This window comes from Artemia sp. Qi Xiang Cuo, chromosome 7 (genome assembly GCF_049724085.1).
Source record: "Artemia sp. Qi Xiang Cuo chromosome 7, ASM4972408v1, whole genome shotgun sequence".
NCBI classification, from domain to species: domain Eukaryota; kingdom Metazoa; phylum Arthropoda; class Branchiopoda; order Anostraca; family Artemiidae; genus Artemia; species Artemia sp. Qi Xiang Cuo.
Genome location: NC_142800.1, coordinates 11,553,754 through 11,570,293, shown reverse-complemented (window position 1 = coordinate 11,570,293; position 16,540 = coordinate 11,553,754). Strand labels below are relative to the sequence as shown.

The window sequence follows — 16,540 nt, the reverse complement described above, 5'->3', positions numbered from 1 at the left end:
GATTTGAGGATTCAGGAATTAAAAGCCGTAACACAAGAATCTTCAAAAGCGGGGGGTTTTCTAAAGAGTTAAAGAGGCTGAGTCACAAGTTCGAACCTTAAAACGTACAGGGAATAGGAGGTACAGTTAGGGGGCTTGCGCCCCCCAACCCCCCGCTTTTGCAGCCTCTTTTGTTAAGGTTTTTTTTAAGTCCTGTAGCCTGCAATCAGTTGGTCGTACCATCACATTATAGCTTGTTATTGGTAAGGGAAAAATCTCCTGTAAAAAATCCAGCAAACAGGCTCAGTACTGTTTCTAATCAAAGAGATGCAATAGGATGTTCTTACGGTAAAAAAATCAAGCAGACTTCGTTCGTGTTGCAAAGCATTTCTTTGCAAGGGAAAAAGCGGGGTTGAGGGGGGCGGGAGACCCCCAAAATAAAAACCTTAACAAGAGGCTGCAAAAGCGGGGGGTTTGGAGGGCGGCAGCCCCCCCCCCCCCCCAACTGTATCTCCTGATCCCTGTACGTTTTAAAGTTCGAACGTGTGACTCAGCCTCTTTAACTCTTTAGAAAACGTAGTTTTTTTCAAATAATGTCAATATAAAACGAACAGAAATTAATTAAAAAAAAACTTTTTCCACAAAATAATTTTTCAAAGAAAAGTAAAGAACTCCATTCAACAAAAAATGAGCAAAAATAAAATCAAACAATCTACCAAGCATGAAACTACCACAAATCAGCATCGATAAATAAATGAAACCCAAAACGAACAGAAATCACAATAAACAACCGAGTCAAACTCAAAACGAGCAGAAATTAACATAAGTTGGGCTCAAAACCCCTACGCCTTCCCAAGGCCAGAACATAATCTGCACTTTACTGAAAAAAGTACAAATGAACGTGCATTGTCAGTTTAATATACATAGGCTATACTGATATTTAGTAATCAAAATGTTAATATTATTTGATATATTTAAGTTATATAAGCAAAAACTTTTATATTGCCCTTTTTAATAGACAAGTGATCCTAGGGCAATTGCCCCCCCCCCCACCACGGCCATCATTTCCTCAAACCCTTCCGATCAAAATTTTGATATAGCCATTTGTTCAACGTAGTTGAAAGGTCCAGAAATTATGTCTTTGAGGATGACAACCCCATCCCCCCAACCCTCAGGGCAAGGGTTGTACGTTAAGTCCTTGTGGTATATAAGGTCTTTATAGAAAGCTTTGTCGTAGAAACTTCAAAAATGGCTCATTCGATTTGAAATTGGGAGGACTGGTTTTATTAGTCGAAAGTGATCGAAGGCACATGCCCCCCACCCACACCCGTCATTTCCCCAAACACTTCCAATCAAAATTTTGAAATAGACATTTTGTTCAACGTAGTTGAAAGGTCCAGAAACTGTGTCTTTGAGGATGACACTCCCCCCACAGCCCTCAGGGCAAGGGTTGTAAGTTATGCCCTGGGGGCATATTAGGTTTTTCATAGAAAGCAAGGTCGTATAAACTTCGGAGGGAGCTCATTGGATAGGTATTCGGAAGCTCTAGTGTCCTTTTTAAGTGTCAAAGTGATCGGAGGACAGCTACCCTTCCCCCTCCCACACATACACATGTTATATTGTCCCTAAATGCATGTAAAAGAAATTTGGAGATACCCATTTTATTCGAAATAGTCCAATATTATATAACAAGGCTTTTGGGGTTGAAACAAACCCCCAGAGCCTGTGAGCAAGGGTTGTAAATTATGCCCCAGGGGCATTTAAGGTTTTTATGGAAGGGATGGTTGTATAAACTTTAGAGGAGGTTCATTTGGTTGAAAATAGGAAGTTCTAATTCCCTTTTAAGAGTCAAAAGTGATGGAGGGCAGCTAGCTCCCCCTGACTACCCCTCTTCAACAAACAAATCTGATTCAAATTCCGAGATAGCGATTTTGCTCAAAATATTCCAAAGAAAAATAGCAATGCCTCCAGGGTTGACACCCCCCCCAGTGCCCTGGGGATAGGGTCGTAAGTCATGCCCTGAGGGCATATAAGGTTTGTATGGAATGGGTGGTCATATAAACTTCAAATGGGGCTCACTTGATTTGCAATTGGACGTTATAGTACCCTTTTTAAGAGTCAAAGTGATTTGAGAGCAACCAGCCCCCCCCCCTCCATGCTTATCATTTCCCTTAACACCTCCTATCAAAATTTGGACATACAAATTTTGTTCATCGTAGTTGAAGGGTCTGAAAATTATGTCTGTAAGGAAGACACCCCCCCCCCTAAAGCTCTCAGGGCACGGGGTGTAAGTTATGCCTTGGGGGCATATAAGGTTCTTATAGAAAAGGTGGTCGTATATACTTTGAAGAGGACTCATTGGATTGGTAATCAGAAGTTCTAGTGCCCTCTTTAAGAGTCAAAGTGATCAGAGTGCAGCTCCCCCTCCCCCACATACACACACAAACACGTCATGTTTTGCCGTGATGTATCCAACAGAAATTTTGAGACAGTCCTTTTATTCAAAATAGTCCAAATATCATATAACAAGGCTTTTGGGGTTGCTACAAACCACCAGAACCTGAGGGCGAGGGTTGTAAGTTATGTCCCTGGGGCATTTAAGGTTTTTATGGAAGGGATGGTTGCATAAACTTTAGAGGTGGCTCATTTGATTGAAATTGGAAGTTCTAGTTCCCTTTTAAGAGTCAAAAGTGATGGAGGTCAACTAGCCCTCCCCCACCCCAACAACCCATCTTCACCAAACACAAATGATTGAAATTATGCAATGGCAATTTTGTTCAAAATAGTCCAAAGAACATATAGCAATGCCTCCGAAGTTGGCACAACCCTCCCCCTCCCAGAGCCCTGGAGCAAGGGCTTTAAGTTATGCCCTGGGGACATATAAGGTTTTTATGGACTGCATGTAAAGGTATGCATGTTTGACTTCTACTTTGCCAAAATACGAAGGGTTTTAAGATGAGTCTTTCTGCGAATGTTGAGGAGAGTGTTGAAGTAAATCATAACATGTTATGTGTCTATGGGTTGTCAAAAGGATGTAGCTCATGAATGACTGAGTATACTAATTTGGGATTTTCAGGAAATAGTAAGGGAGATGATCAATTAACCAAAAAGGCAATATTTGCAGGCTACTACTACTACAACTACTGCTGCCACAAGTTCTATTACTACTAACACTACTATCACTACAACTACTACTTTAGTGGCGAGTACTACAAAGGCTTAGGATATTGAGAACACTATCTGAGGAAACATTGAGGGGAAAGTTGTACTGAATCAAAACATACTATGTGTATACAGATTGCTGATACGGGCGTATCAGCATTATATTTGGAACGGCTAGTCATATCAAGAGGAAACTTCAGGGGCATCATGAGTGGGATGTTCAGTTTACCAAAAGGCAAAATTTACAAACTGCTACTGCTACTAATAATAATTATAGACTATTACTGTTGCTACTGTTCCTACTACCACCAGTACTACTATGATACTAGTACATTTAAGACTACACGTATGAAGGCGAAAAGTTGACAGAATATTGAGGGGGAATTTGAACTAAATCAAAACATACTAAGCGTATGCAGATTGTCAAAAGCTCGTATCTCAAGAATTGATTTGGGTATTAAGTTGAAACTTTCGGAGAAAACTTAAAGGGGAAGATCAATTGACCAAAACGTAATATATGCATGTGGCTTCTAACAGCAATACCACTGCTACTTTTACTAATACTACTACTGCTACTAAACTACTTCAATTGTAACAACTAGTAAGGCTTAGAGCATTAAGGTGAAACGGGAATCAAAAGGGTGTCAAAAGTGCACATTAACAATATTTTTGGAACGACTTAACGTGTCAAGATGAAACTTCCGGGGCATCATGAAAGCGATGTCTAACTGACCAAAAGGCAATATGCATATGCTACTACCGCTATTAATACTGCTGCTACTGTCACTGCGACTACTAATACAACACGAACACTGGAACTGCTTCTACTGCTACCGCAACTACTATGATAATAGTACTATTAAGGCTAAGTCTATGAAGGTAAAATTTAAGAGAATATTGAAGGCAAATTCGTACTAACAAAAGACACTATGTGCATTTAGATTGTCAATATAGCGGATCTTCAGAATTGATTTGTGCATTAAGTTGGAACTCTCAGAGAATACTTAAAGGGAAGATCAATTGACCAAATGGCAATATGTGCACACTACTACTAATGCTGCTGCAATATTTACTAGTTCTACTACTACTATTACTATTGCTCCAACTACTGCAGTGAAGAGCAAGTCGACAATATCATAGCAATGGCTAATTGTATTATGTTGAGTAGTTATACTACTGCGGTGACTACTATTACAACTATACCTAAGGTATGAAGGTGAAATTTTCAAAAAATATTTCTGGAAATTTCTGTTGTACGGATGACAACCTGCCATCCGTATACAGATTGTCAAAAGAGCATATCAGCAATATTTTAGGAACAGTTTCGTGTGTGAAATTAAATACAGCGCTTGTTTTGGGGGGTATGGAACAAACCAAAAGACAATATTTGCATCAAATATTACTGCTTCTACTCCTACAACTACTATTACTGTTACTGCCACCACTACTACTGCTACTAAAGATAAAACTACGAATATTACCTCTAATCCTACTGCTACTAGTATAACTACTGGTGCTACTACAACAACTACTACTACTAATAAACCTAAGGGTATTAAGGCGAAAATTTTGGGCAATACTGTAACTGTATTGTAATAAATCGAAACAAACTATGCCCACATAGGTTGTCAAGAGGACGTATCAGCAATGCTTCAGATTTGATTCGGAAATCTGAAGCATTAAGGAATATTTAGGCGGATGCTGAACTATATCAAAACGAACTATGATCATGTAGATTGTCAATAGGGTGACAAAGCAATATCACAATAAACGACTTACATTATTAAGTTAGATCTTTCAGGGTAAATTGTGACAGATTTTGAACTAGCCAGAAGACACCATGTGTATACTTTTGATACTACTTGTAAGGCTACTGTAGCTAATGACACTAAGGGCATTAAGTTGAAACGTTTGGGGGAGTTTCAATTAAACGAAAAAACTATACGCATGCAAGTATTAAAAGGGCATATAAGCAATATCATAGGCAGCGCTGCTCTATCATAGCTAGTAATATCACTGATATTTTAAAGGAGCTAATTTGATTGGAAATTCAAAGTTCAAGTACCCTTTTTAAGAGTCAACAAGTGTTTTGAGCAAGTGGTTAGTGTCAATCTGTAAACCACTTTTGTCTACACAAATTTCGTAAATTAAGAATTCTTCTAAGTTGGTTGAAAAACGTACACAAATATCAATGTACACAAATATTGACGCAGAAGCACCCAAAACTCTTCTAGAAAGAAAGCTGTTAAGAAATTTGGACTTGATTAGTGGCAAAACAGATATGGAAGTATCTGTAATTAAGTATTTAGTAAGGTTGTGCAATAAGTTCTCTTATTTTTTTTCAATTCAGAGGGGAATTTTTCAAACAAGTATATGGTTTACCTATGGGGGCCCCTTTATCCTCATTATTAGCTAATATTTTTGCGGAGAATATTGAAACAATTGCGTAGATTCATATTTTTTAAAATATATTTTTTGGGGCCGGTATTTGGATGACATAATTTCAGTATGGGATTATGGGGAGGAGGAATTAAAGGATTTTTGAACATCTTAATTCTTTGGGGGGGGGGGGATTTAAAGTTTACTGTCGAATCAGAAGAGAATGGGAAACATCCTTTTCTTGATGTTCTTCTTTCAAAAATTAAAATAGTCTGGATTTAAAAACTTACAGAAAACCGACAAATAACAATAGATTTTTGTCTTATAGTTCCGGTCACGCTCGCCAAGTAAAAATTGGTTTGATCATTTCTTTAACTGACCGGATCTTCAGTATTCGCTCTCCAAAAATTTTTTGAGGAGTTGTCTTTTCTAAGAAAAATACTAAAAAGTAACATGTATCCAGAGTGGTTAATTAACCAGACTTTCTCAAAAAGAAGAAAAAGTTTTCTAGAGATTTCTAAGGAAGTATTGGAGACAACTCGGGAGAAGGATGTTTTTTGTTCCTTACCATATGCACCCAGGCTAAGTGAAAAACTTAAAAGAATTTTACAGAGAAATGGTTTAAAGGTAGCTTTAAAGAGTAATAATACTTTGGGTAGTTTTATAAATTCTGGGAAGGATCTAACTTCATTTGGGCAACAAAGTGGTGTCTATCAGATCCCATGTACTTGGGGAAGCTCATATGTGGGACGTACTAACCAAAATTTGGAAATGAGATTATTACGGCCTAAAGATTCTATTTCTTCGGCTTTAAAGCAAGATTCTAAGTCTGAAGATTTTACTTAAGCCCTTTCAGAACATATTTTCAATTTTCGAGACCATTTTATTTTGTTCGATAATATATCTTTGATTTCTAGGGACCCGGGTTTGAAGCGAAATTTTCGTGAAGCTCTTGAAATAAAGAAAATCTTATTCAAGAATATAGCTTTGAATCGTAACACAGGTGAATTTGGGCTGAACTCTATCTATGATAATTTATTAAGATCTGATATAGTAAAGTTCAATTCACCCAATGTAGTAGACCTCTGTCCAAGTGTTATATCATTGAACACTAAAGAACCGAATCCAAGAAGGTCAAAGAGGCTAGCTTCCGCCTTTGTTTTGAAAAGAATTAGAGAATTAAACAATATGTAGTTTCATTTGATTTCGTATATGAACTATTGTTTTAAATGGTTTTACTACTGATGACGGTCAATGCATATGTGACCGAAACATCTGGTATTTTTTGTAAATTTCTACCACTGTTTGTGAAACACTGTCTATTATAAGGATTCCATCCCTATTTGAATTTTTATTTATCGTCACGGAAAGGCAGTGTGGTCTCCGAAATTATCCTGGCCCAGATGTTTCATTTGAAATCCAGTACGACTTCCACTCCTATACTCTGTTACCAGATTATTAGCATTCCTTGTATAATAATCATACAAATCATTTTTTGTCGAAAAAAAAATCTAAAAACACTGATGGACACACTTGATAAATACACTGGTAATGTAAAACCGCAGCCTGGTAGTCACGAACTCGTCCCACATCCATCACATTTAATTTCCTAAAACAAGTAACTGTATCTCTAGGGCTATTGCGTCGGTTAACCCCCCCCCCCACAGTTATGCAATTTTCTCTTTATGTTTAAAACTAAATGTTGTCTTACGTATTGTCTTATGTATTAAATATTGATTTAATCAAATAAACAGTAAACAGTAAACAGTAAACAGTTACAATTTAATCAAAAAGCATTGTATGTATGCTGTTTGCCAATAAGAAAACTCAGCAGTGTCCCAAGAACGACTGAGGGTATTATGTTCAAAATTTCGGGGCTATTTCTATTACTGCTTCTGCTCTTAAAATTTAACTAAATCAAAAGAGTGTAAGTGTATCTAAGCTGTTAAAGAGCATAGATAGATTTTTCCGAATTGTATCAAGTTATATTTTTCGTTTCAACTAGAGGAGGTGTATAACTAAAATAAACACTACTATTGGTGTCCAGATTTTTAAAAGGGTGTATGCTGCTAAAAATTGTTGAAAATTTTTCCCCAGCATACAAATAGCAGGCCAAACTGTAAATTCTTCAAGGAAAACCAAAAAGATTTGAACTATTATTTTCTTTTTCTCTGAAAAGACTATGTCAATATAAATGAATAGAAATTAATTTTAAAAAAAACTTTTTCCACAAAATAAGTTTTTCAAAGAAAAGTTAAGAACTCCATTAAACAAAAAATGAGCAAAAATCAAATCAAATAACCTACCAGGCGTAAAACTACCACAAATCAGTATCGATAAATAAATGAAACCCAAAACGAACAGAAATTACAATAAATAACCGAGTCAAACTCAAAACCCCCTATGCCTTCCCAAAGCTAGCATATAATTTGTACCTTACTGAAAAAAATTAAATGTTTTCACTTTTATAGCTTTGATAAATCAAATATTATTAACATTTTAAGGAGTAATTACCAGCACATGTATATTAAACTGACAATGCAAATTTACTTGTATTTTTTTTCAGTAAAGTGCAAAGTATGTTCTGGTCTTGGAAAGGCACAGGGGTTTTGAGCCCTACTCAAGTTAATTTCTGATCGTTTTGAATTCGGTAAAACTTTTTCACTTGATGACCAATTGGTCTGCATAGCGCAGGTATCGATCTCCTGATTCACAATCATTGGCCGGGATTGCAATGCGTGGTTGGGGGAAAATCATCCAACGCTGTCCGTGTTTTCCCCCAGATTTCTCAGGTACCCGTTTGGAGCTGGGTCGACTCTGGATGAACTTACACAGTCACACCAGGACTCGGATCCTTGTTTTCACGAACAAAGGATATCAAATCTAGCTCACTAACCACTCAGCTAGGACGGCACAAAAAATGTGTTCCTCTCTTTTTGTCTTGGGTATAAGGCTTAATTTATATATTTAACAGTGCAGACGGGTTTGAGCCAATGCGCATGAAGGAATGATTCCAGCAAAGTAATCAGTTGATGCATGTTTTATGTATGTTGAAATATAATTTATATACTTAACAGTGGAGACATGTTTGAGCCAGTCTGTATGACGGAATGATTCCAGCAAAGTAATCAGTTTATGTATGTTTTATGTATGTTGATGTATGATGTATATATTTAACAGTGCAGACGTGTTTGAGCCAGTCGGCAAGAAGGAATAATTCCAACAAAGTAATCAGTTGATGTATGTTTTATGTATGTCGATGTATAATTTATATATTTAACAGTGGAGACGTGTTTGAGCCAGTCTGCATGAAGGAATGATTCCAGCAAAGTAATAAGTTCATGTATGTTTTACGTATGTTGATGTATAATTTATATATTTAACAGTGCAGACGTGTTTGGGCCAGTGTGCATGAAGGAATGATTCCAGCATAGTACTCAGTTGATGTATGTTTTATGTATAATTTATATATTTAACAGTGCAGACGTGTTTGAGCCAGTGTGCATGAAGGAATGATTCCAGCAAAGTAATCTGTTGATGTATGTTTTTATGTATGTTGATGTATAATGTATATATTTAACAGTGCAGACGTGTTTGAGCCAGTCGGCATGAAGGAATGATTCCAGCAAAGTAATCAGTTGATGTATGTTTTATGTATGTTGATGTATAATGTATATATTTAACAGTGCAGACGTGTTTGAGCCAGTCGGCATGAAGGAATAATTCCAACAAAGTAATCAGTTGATGTATTTTTTATGTATGTTGATGTACAATTTATACATTTAACAGTGGAGACGTGTTTGAGCCATTCGGCATGAAGGAATAATTCCAACAAAGTAATCAGTTGATGTATGTTTTATGTAAGTTGATGTATAATTTATATATTTAACAGTGGAGACGTGTTTGAGCCAGTCTGCATGAAGGAATGATTCCAGCAAAGAAATAAGTTCATGTATGTTTTACGTATGTTGATGTATAATTTATATATTTAACAGTGCAGACATGTTTGAGACAGTGTGCATGAAGGAATAATTCCAGCAAAGTAATCAGTTGATGTATGTTTTATGTATGTTGATGTATAATTTATATATTTAACAGTGCAGATGTGTTTGAGCCAGTGCGCATGAAGGAATGATTCCAGCAAAGTAATCAGTTGATGTATGTTTTATGTATGTTGATGTATAATTTATATATTTAATAGTGCAGACGTATTTGAGCCAGTCGGCATGAAGGAATAACTCCAACAAAGTAATCAGTTGATGTAGGTTTTATGTATGTTGATGTATAATTTATATATTTAACAGTGGAGACGTGTTTGAGCCAGTCTGCATGAAGGAATGATTCCAGCAAAGTAATAAGTTCATGTATGTTTTACGTATGTTGATGTATAATTTATATATTTAACAGTGCAGACGTGTTTGAGCCAGTGTGCATGAAGAAATGATTCCAGCAAAGTAATCAGTTGATGTATGTTTTATGTATGTTGATTTATAATTTATATATTTAACAGTACAGACGTGTCTGAGCCAGTCTGCATGAAGGAATGATTCCAGCAAAGTAACCAGTTGATTTATGTTTTATATATGTTGATGTATAATTTATATATTTAACAGTGTAGACGTGTTTGAGCCAGTGTGCATGAAGGAATGATTCCATCAAAGTAATCAGTTGATTTATGTTTTATGTATGTTGATGTATAATTTATATATTTAACAGTGCAGAGGTGTTTGAGCCAGTGTGCATGAAGGAATGATTCCAGCAAAGTAATCAGTTGATGTATGTTTTCTGTATATTGATGTATAATTTATATATTTAACAGTGCAGACATGTTTGAGCCAGTATGCATGAAGGAATAATTCCAGCAAAGTAATCAGTTGATGTATGTTGATGTATAATTTATATATTTAACAGTGCAGATGTGTTTGAGCCAGTGTGCATGAAGAAATGATTCCAGCAAAGTAATCAGTTGATGTATGTTTTATGTATGTTGATTTATAATTTATATATTTAACAGTACAGACGTGTTTGAGCCAGTCTGCATGAAGGAATGATTCCAGCAAAGTAATCAGTTGATGTTTGTTTTATGTATGTTGATGTATAATTTATATATTTAACAGTGCAGACATGTTTGAGACAGTGTGCATGAAGGAATAATTCCAGCAAAGTAATCAGTTGATGTAGGTTTTATGTATGTTGATGTATAATTTATATATTTAACAGTGGAGACGTGTTTGAGCCAGTCTGCATGAAGGAATGATTCCAGCAAAGTAATAAGTTCATGTATGTTTTACGTATGTTGATGTATAATTTATATATTTAACAGTGCAGATGTGTTTCAGCCAGTGCGCATGAAGGAATGATTCCAGCAAAGTAATCAGTTGATGTATGTTTTATGTATAATGTATATATTTAATAGTGCAGACGTATTTGTATGTTGATGTATAATTTATATATTTAACAGTGCAGATGTGTTTGAGCCAGTCTGCATGAAGGAATGATTCCAGCAAAGTAATCTGTTGATGTATGTTTTATGTATAATTTATATATTTAACAGTGCAGACGTGTTTGAGCCAGTGTGCATGAAGGAATGATTCCAGCAAAGTAATCAGTTGATGTTTGTTTTATGTATATTGATGTATAATTTATATATTTAACAGTGCAGATGTGTTTGAGCCAGTGTGCATGAAGGAATGTTTCCAGCAAAGTAATCAGTTGATGTATGTTTTATGTATGTTGATGTATAATTTATATATTTAACAGTGCAGATGTGTTTGGGCCAGTGTGCATGAAGGAATGATTCCAGTAAAGTAATCAGTTGATGTATTTTTTATGTATAATTTATATATTTAACAGTGCAGACGTGTTTGAGCCAGTGTGCATGAAGGAATGATTCCAGTAAAGTAATCTGTTGATGTATGTTTTATGTATAATTTATATATTTAACAGTGCAGATTTGTTTGAGCCAGTGTGCATGAAGGAATGATTCCAGCAAAGTAATCAGTTGATGTTTGTTTTATGTATGTTGATGTATAATTTATATATTTAACAGTGCAGATGTGTTTGAGCCAGTGTGCATGAGGGAATGATTCCAGCAAAGTAATCAGTTGATGTATGTTGATTTCTAATTTATATATAATAACAGTACAGACGTGTTTGAGCCAGTCTGCATGAAGGAATGATTCCAGCAAAGTAATCAGTTGATGTTTGTTTTATGTATGTTGATGTATAATTTATATATTTAACAGTGCAGACATGTTTGAGCCAGTGTGCATGAAGGAATAATTCCAGCAAAGTAATCAGTTGATGTATGTTTTATGTATGTTGATGTATAATGTATATATTTAATAGTGCAGTCGTGTTTGAGCCAGTGTGCATGAAGGAATGATTCCAGCAAAGTAATCAGTTGATGTATGTTTTATGTATGTTGATTTATAATTTATATATTTAACAGTGCAGATGTGTTTGAGCCAGTGCGCATGAAGGAATGATTCCAACAAAGTAATCAGTTGATGTATGTTTTATGTATGTTGATGTATAATGTATATATTTAACAGTGCAGACGTGTTTGAGCCAGTGTGCATGAAGAAATGATTCTAGCAAAGTAATCAGTTGATGTTTGTTTTATGTATGTTGATGTATAATTTATATATTTAACAGTGCAGACATGTTTGAGCCAGTATGCATGAAGGAATAATTCCAGCAAAGTAATCAGTTGATGTATGTTGATGTATAATTTATATATTTAACAGTGCAGACGTGTTTGAGCCAGTGTGCATGAAGGAATGATTCCGGCAAATTAATAAGTTCCTGTATGTTTTATGTATGTTGATGTATAATTTATATATTTAACAGTGCAGACGTGTTTGAGCCAGTGTGCATGAAGAAATGATTCCAGCAAAGTAATCAGTTGATGTATGTTTTATGTATGTTGATTTATAATTTATATATTTAACAGTACAGACGTGTTTGAGCCAGTCTGCATGAAGGAATGATTCCAGCAAAGTAATCAGTTGATGTTTGTTTTATGTATGTTGATGTATAATTTATATATTTAACAGTGCAGACATGTTTGAGACAGTGTGCATGAAGTAATTATTCCAGCAAAGTAATCAGTTGATGTTTGTTTTATGTATATTGATGTATAATTTATATATTTAACAGTGCAGATGTGTTTGGGCCAGTGCGCATGAAGGAATGATTCCAGCAAAGTAATCAGTTGATGTATGTTTTATGTATAATTTATATATTTAATAGTGCAGACGTATTTGAGCCAGTCGGCATGAAGGAATAACTCCAACAAAGTAATCAGTTGATGTAGGTTTTATGTATGTTGATGTATAATTTATATATTTAACAGTGGAGACGTGTTTGAGCCAGTCTGCATGAAGGAATGATTCCAGCAAAGTAATAAGTTCATGTATGTTTTACGTATGTTGATGTATAATTTATATATTTAACAGTGCAGATGTGTTTGAGCCAGTGCGCATGAAGGAATGATTCCAGCAAAGTAATCAGTTGATGTATGTTTTATGTATGTTGATGTATAATGTATATATTTAATAGTGCAGACGTATTTGAGCCAGTCGGCATGAAGGAATAACTCCAACAAAGTAATCAGTTGATGTAGGTTTTATGTATGTTGATGTATAATTTATATATTTAACAGTACAGACGTGTTTGAGCCAGTCTGCATGAAGGAATGATTCCAGCAAAGTAACCAGTTGATTTATGTTTTATATATGTTGATGTATAATTTATATATTTAACAGTGTAGACGTGTTTGAGCCAGTGTGCATGAAGGAATGATTCCAGCAAAGTAATCAGTTGATTTATGTTTTATATATGTTGATGTATAATTTATATATTTAACAGTGCAGACGTGTTTGAGCCAGTGTGCATGAAGGAATGATTCTAGCAAAGAAATCAGTTGATGTTTGTTTTCTGTATGTTGATGTATAATTTATATATTTAACAGTGCAGACATGTTTGAGCCAGTATGCATGAAGGAATAATTCCAGCAAAGTAATCAGTTGATGTATGTTTTATGTATGTTGATGTATAATTTATATATTTAACAGTGCAGATGTGTTTGAGCCAGTGTGCATGAAGGAATGATTCCAGCAAAGCAATCAGGTGATGTTGGTTTTCTGTATGTTGATGTATAATTTATATATTTAACAGTGCAGACATGTTTGAGCCAGTCTGCATGAAGGAATGATTCCAGCAAAGTAATCTGTTGATGTATCTAAGGTTTGACACATCCATGAAATCTGATGATGAAACTGGGTAAAAGGTTTGCGGTATAATAGGCCTGGTGCTATTAAATGTGTTGGACAAGACAAGATCTTTTATTGACAAAAATACCTGACAAATAAATTTCTAAACTGTCTTGTCTTTTTCTTTCTAGAATTAACCATGTCTTGATGCCTACTGCAAAATACTTGATTTTCAATTCAATGTTAATACCAAACCTTTCAAGTATAAATTTTATGCACAAGATAATGGTACACTTCCTTTACCTATATGAAGATCAACGTTTTCTTAACTTAGTAATCACTTAGCAGTATTAATGGAGTGACGAACATATAAAAGTTCAAATGGAGATAGTCCTTTTATTAGGTAGTGAAAACAGATATGCTTGTTTTAATTGTAATGCTTCAGTTTTTCTGCTGATGATGACCACTGTTGTATGTGGTCGAAATATCCAGATTTTTTGTATATGTATTCACTGTTTAATTAAAGGACTTATCTCTATTTTAGCTTTTATTTGTTCGTTATAGAAAGGCAGTGTAGTCTTAGAAAAAAAAAGTAGTTTAAAGTATTACGTCGAAAATGAATTGTGACAGGAAAGGTTCTTCATAGACTGAATCTACTATTTAACCAGCAATATAATTACAAAATAAATAACAATACGAAACAATAAGAACAGAAAGAAATAACTAGTGCATATACAACAAACTCTTAAATAATAAGATAAAATAATTAAATGTAATTTATACTAAACACAAGTAAAGCATATTGCTATTAGATCCTAGAACCTAGGCGCCTAATCACCTTTTTATACAATTTCTGTCTAGTAGCACATAAGCTATTACGAAAGGAGAAATACTTGAAAAAAATCTCATGACTCATTGGTCTTTTTACTGGCTAAAAATTTGGTGCAAGAGGTTTCGAAACCAGCCCAGTTTTACAAAATTGGCCAGTACGTCCCTGGAAATCAGTTTTAATGTGCCTGGTCTACGAAAATACGTCATAGATATAAACCCTAGAAAGTACAAGAACATATACAAAACACAAAAATTGAACATTCAGCCAACAACACGGTAGATCAAGTATCTAGATACACTATCAGAGAGACCACACAGCTTTGATGCGAGCATGATCTTTGAGCTAGGTGGCTGAATGAAAATATTAAATAATTCATACTTATTTCTGGTATATTTCTGTAAGTATTTCTGGTGTAGAAGGAGTCAGGGGAGGAACTTTCGGTGCTTGAAAAAAGCTGATTAAATCTTTAGTTTCTCTGTATTAAATAGCCCATTCCCCATTGGTGAAACATAATAAATAACTATACTAAATATAATAAACGTAACAAATAACTATACTAAATATAATAAACATAATAAATAACTGATAAAGCAACTACTGAATAAAGATGTGATAAAGCTTTTCTATATCCATTTTCAACAATGGTGCCAACAACCCAACATTTTTTGCCTGAAGGACAACATAAAATAGTTATTCTAATTAAATTTCGGAAGAAACTTACCTTAGATTGTTTTTGTGTCACCTTGTCATCTGTTCTGTCAGAAGAAGTCTTGCTTAAGGATTCTTCTTGAAAGCTAGAGGCATCTACATAATTGTCCATGCTTTGATACACATTTTCTGTCTTCTGTGGATGATCATCTCCTTTTATTTTCTTTTTAGCTGAGACTTTATCTGAACTCGTTTCTTTTAGTGTGGGAGCAGCCACTACTTTAGAGTCGTTTCCTTTATAAGCTAGGATATCAGATGAATTGACGATTACTTTTTAGTCTTCTAATTTGTCCCCTACAAATGGAATCATCAATATGATACTTTTTTATTATTCACAGAAGTGACTCAAATGCAAAGTTTCCAAACTTTTTTTGTTTTGAGAAAAATGAATGAATTCGGACATAAGGAGATTTATTAAATTTACTAATTCTTAGCAGCTTTTTTTTTGAGCAATCTGACTGCTTTCTGACAGAAATCATTTTGAAAGTGTGTGAATCATTAGTTTAATCTAAGGGTTTGAGCCTTAGGGAAAGTGGACTGTACAAGGGAGATTTTCTTGGGGAGAGGAAATAACAAGAAAAGGGGACACCCTCTAATTGGACTTTCCCATTATGCGCCCATTGATACAAGACCAAGCATATGTAGGTCAACTTTAGTGAGGACATCCAAGCATTTTTCAGTGTCAGGGGTGAGGGGAACTACTTAGAAGCCAAACAACTCTCCCCCCCTGACCCTATGATTGATACCAAGAAAGCTCCCAGGAAAGGAAAAAGATATTAAGACATGTAGATCTCCTAAAGAACTATTAGGCTAAAGTGTAAACCTGCTATGCTTTGGTGGCTATAAAGACTCTTTGTAACAATATGGAACTCTTTAAAAAGTATTCAAAGACTGAGAAAAAAGATTTTCCAATAATAGAAGATAACAGAACCAAAACTGGAAGTACAAGCACTAGGCTACAGGTATAATTCCTTCTCTATATCTGAGAAGCTTCTTTTTTAACAGTTCTATAACATTTTACTTCTCTCATTTCATATGGGAGCAAAAAGTTAAGCAACATGTCTTTAATTTGGGTGGTCTGGAATAAGGCACATATTTGAAGTTAGACACATGACCATAAAATTTAAATGGTGATTTTGTGCATAATTTTGTTCTAATTACTAACAGTAAGTCCAAGATGCTGAAAACACACCACATGCAGAGGTCACTAAAGAAAGATCTTACAATCAACTATTCATGCACAACAATAAAGGTTGCCCATGTA

General features: G+C 34.8%; 1 protein-coding gene across 1 annotated transcript in view; it reads right to left on the bottom strand.

The window, feature by feature from the left end:
• Positions 1-15,565, bottom strand: part of LOC148949940 (uncharacterized) — a 42,045-nt gene extending 26,480 nt beyond the window's left edge. The window contains exon 1 of the mRNA XM_089092023.1: positions 15,290-15,565. Within this exon, the coding sequence (XP_088948149.1) occupies positions 15,290-15,388 (99 nt within the window). The 5' untranslated portion in view covers positions 15,389-15,565. The remainder of the gene's footprint in view (positions 1-15,289) is intronic.
• Between the last annotated feature and the right edge of the window lie 975 nt (positions 15,566-16,540).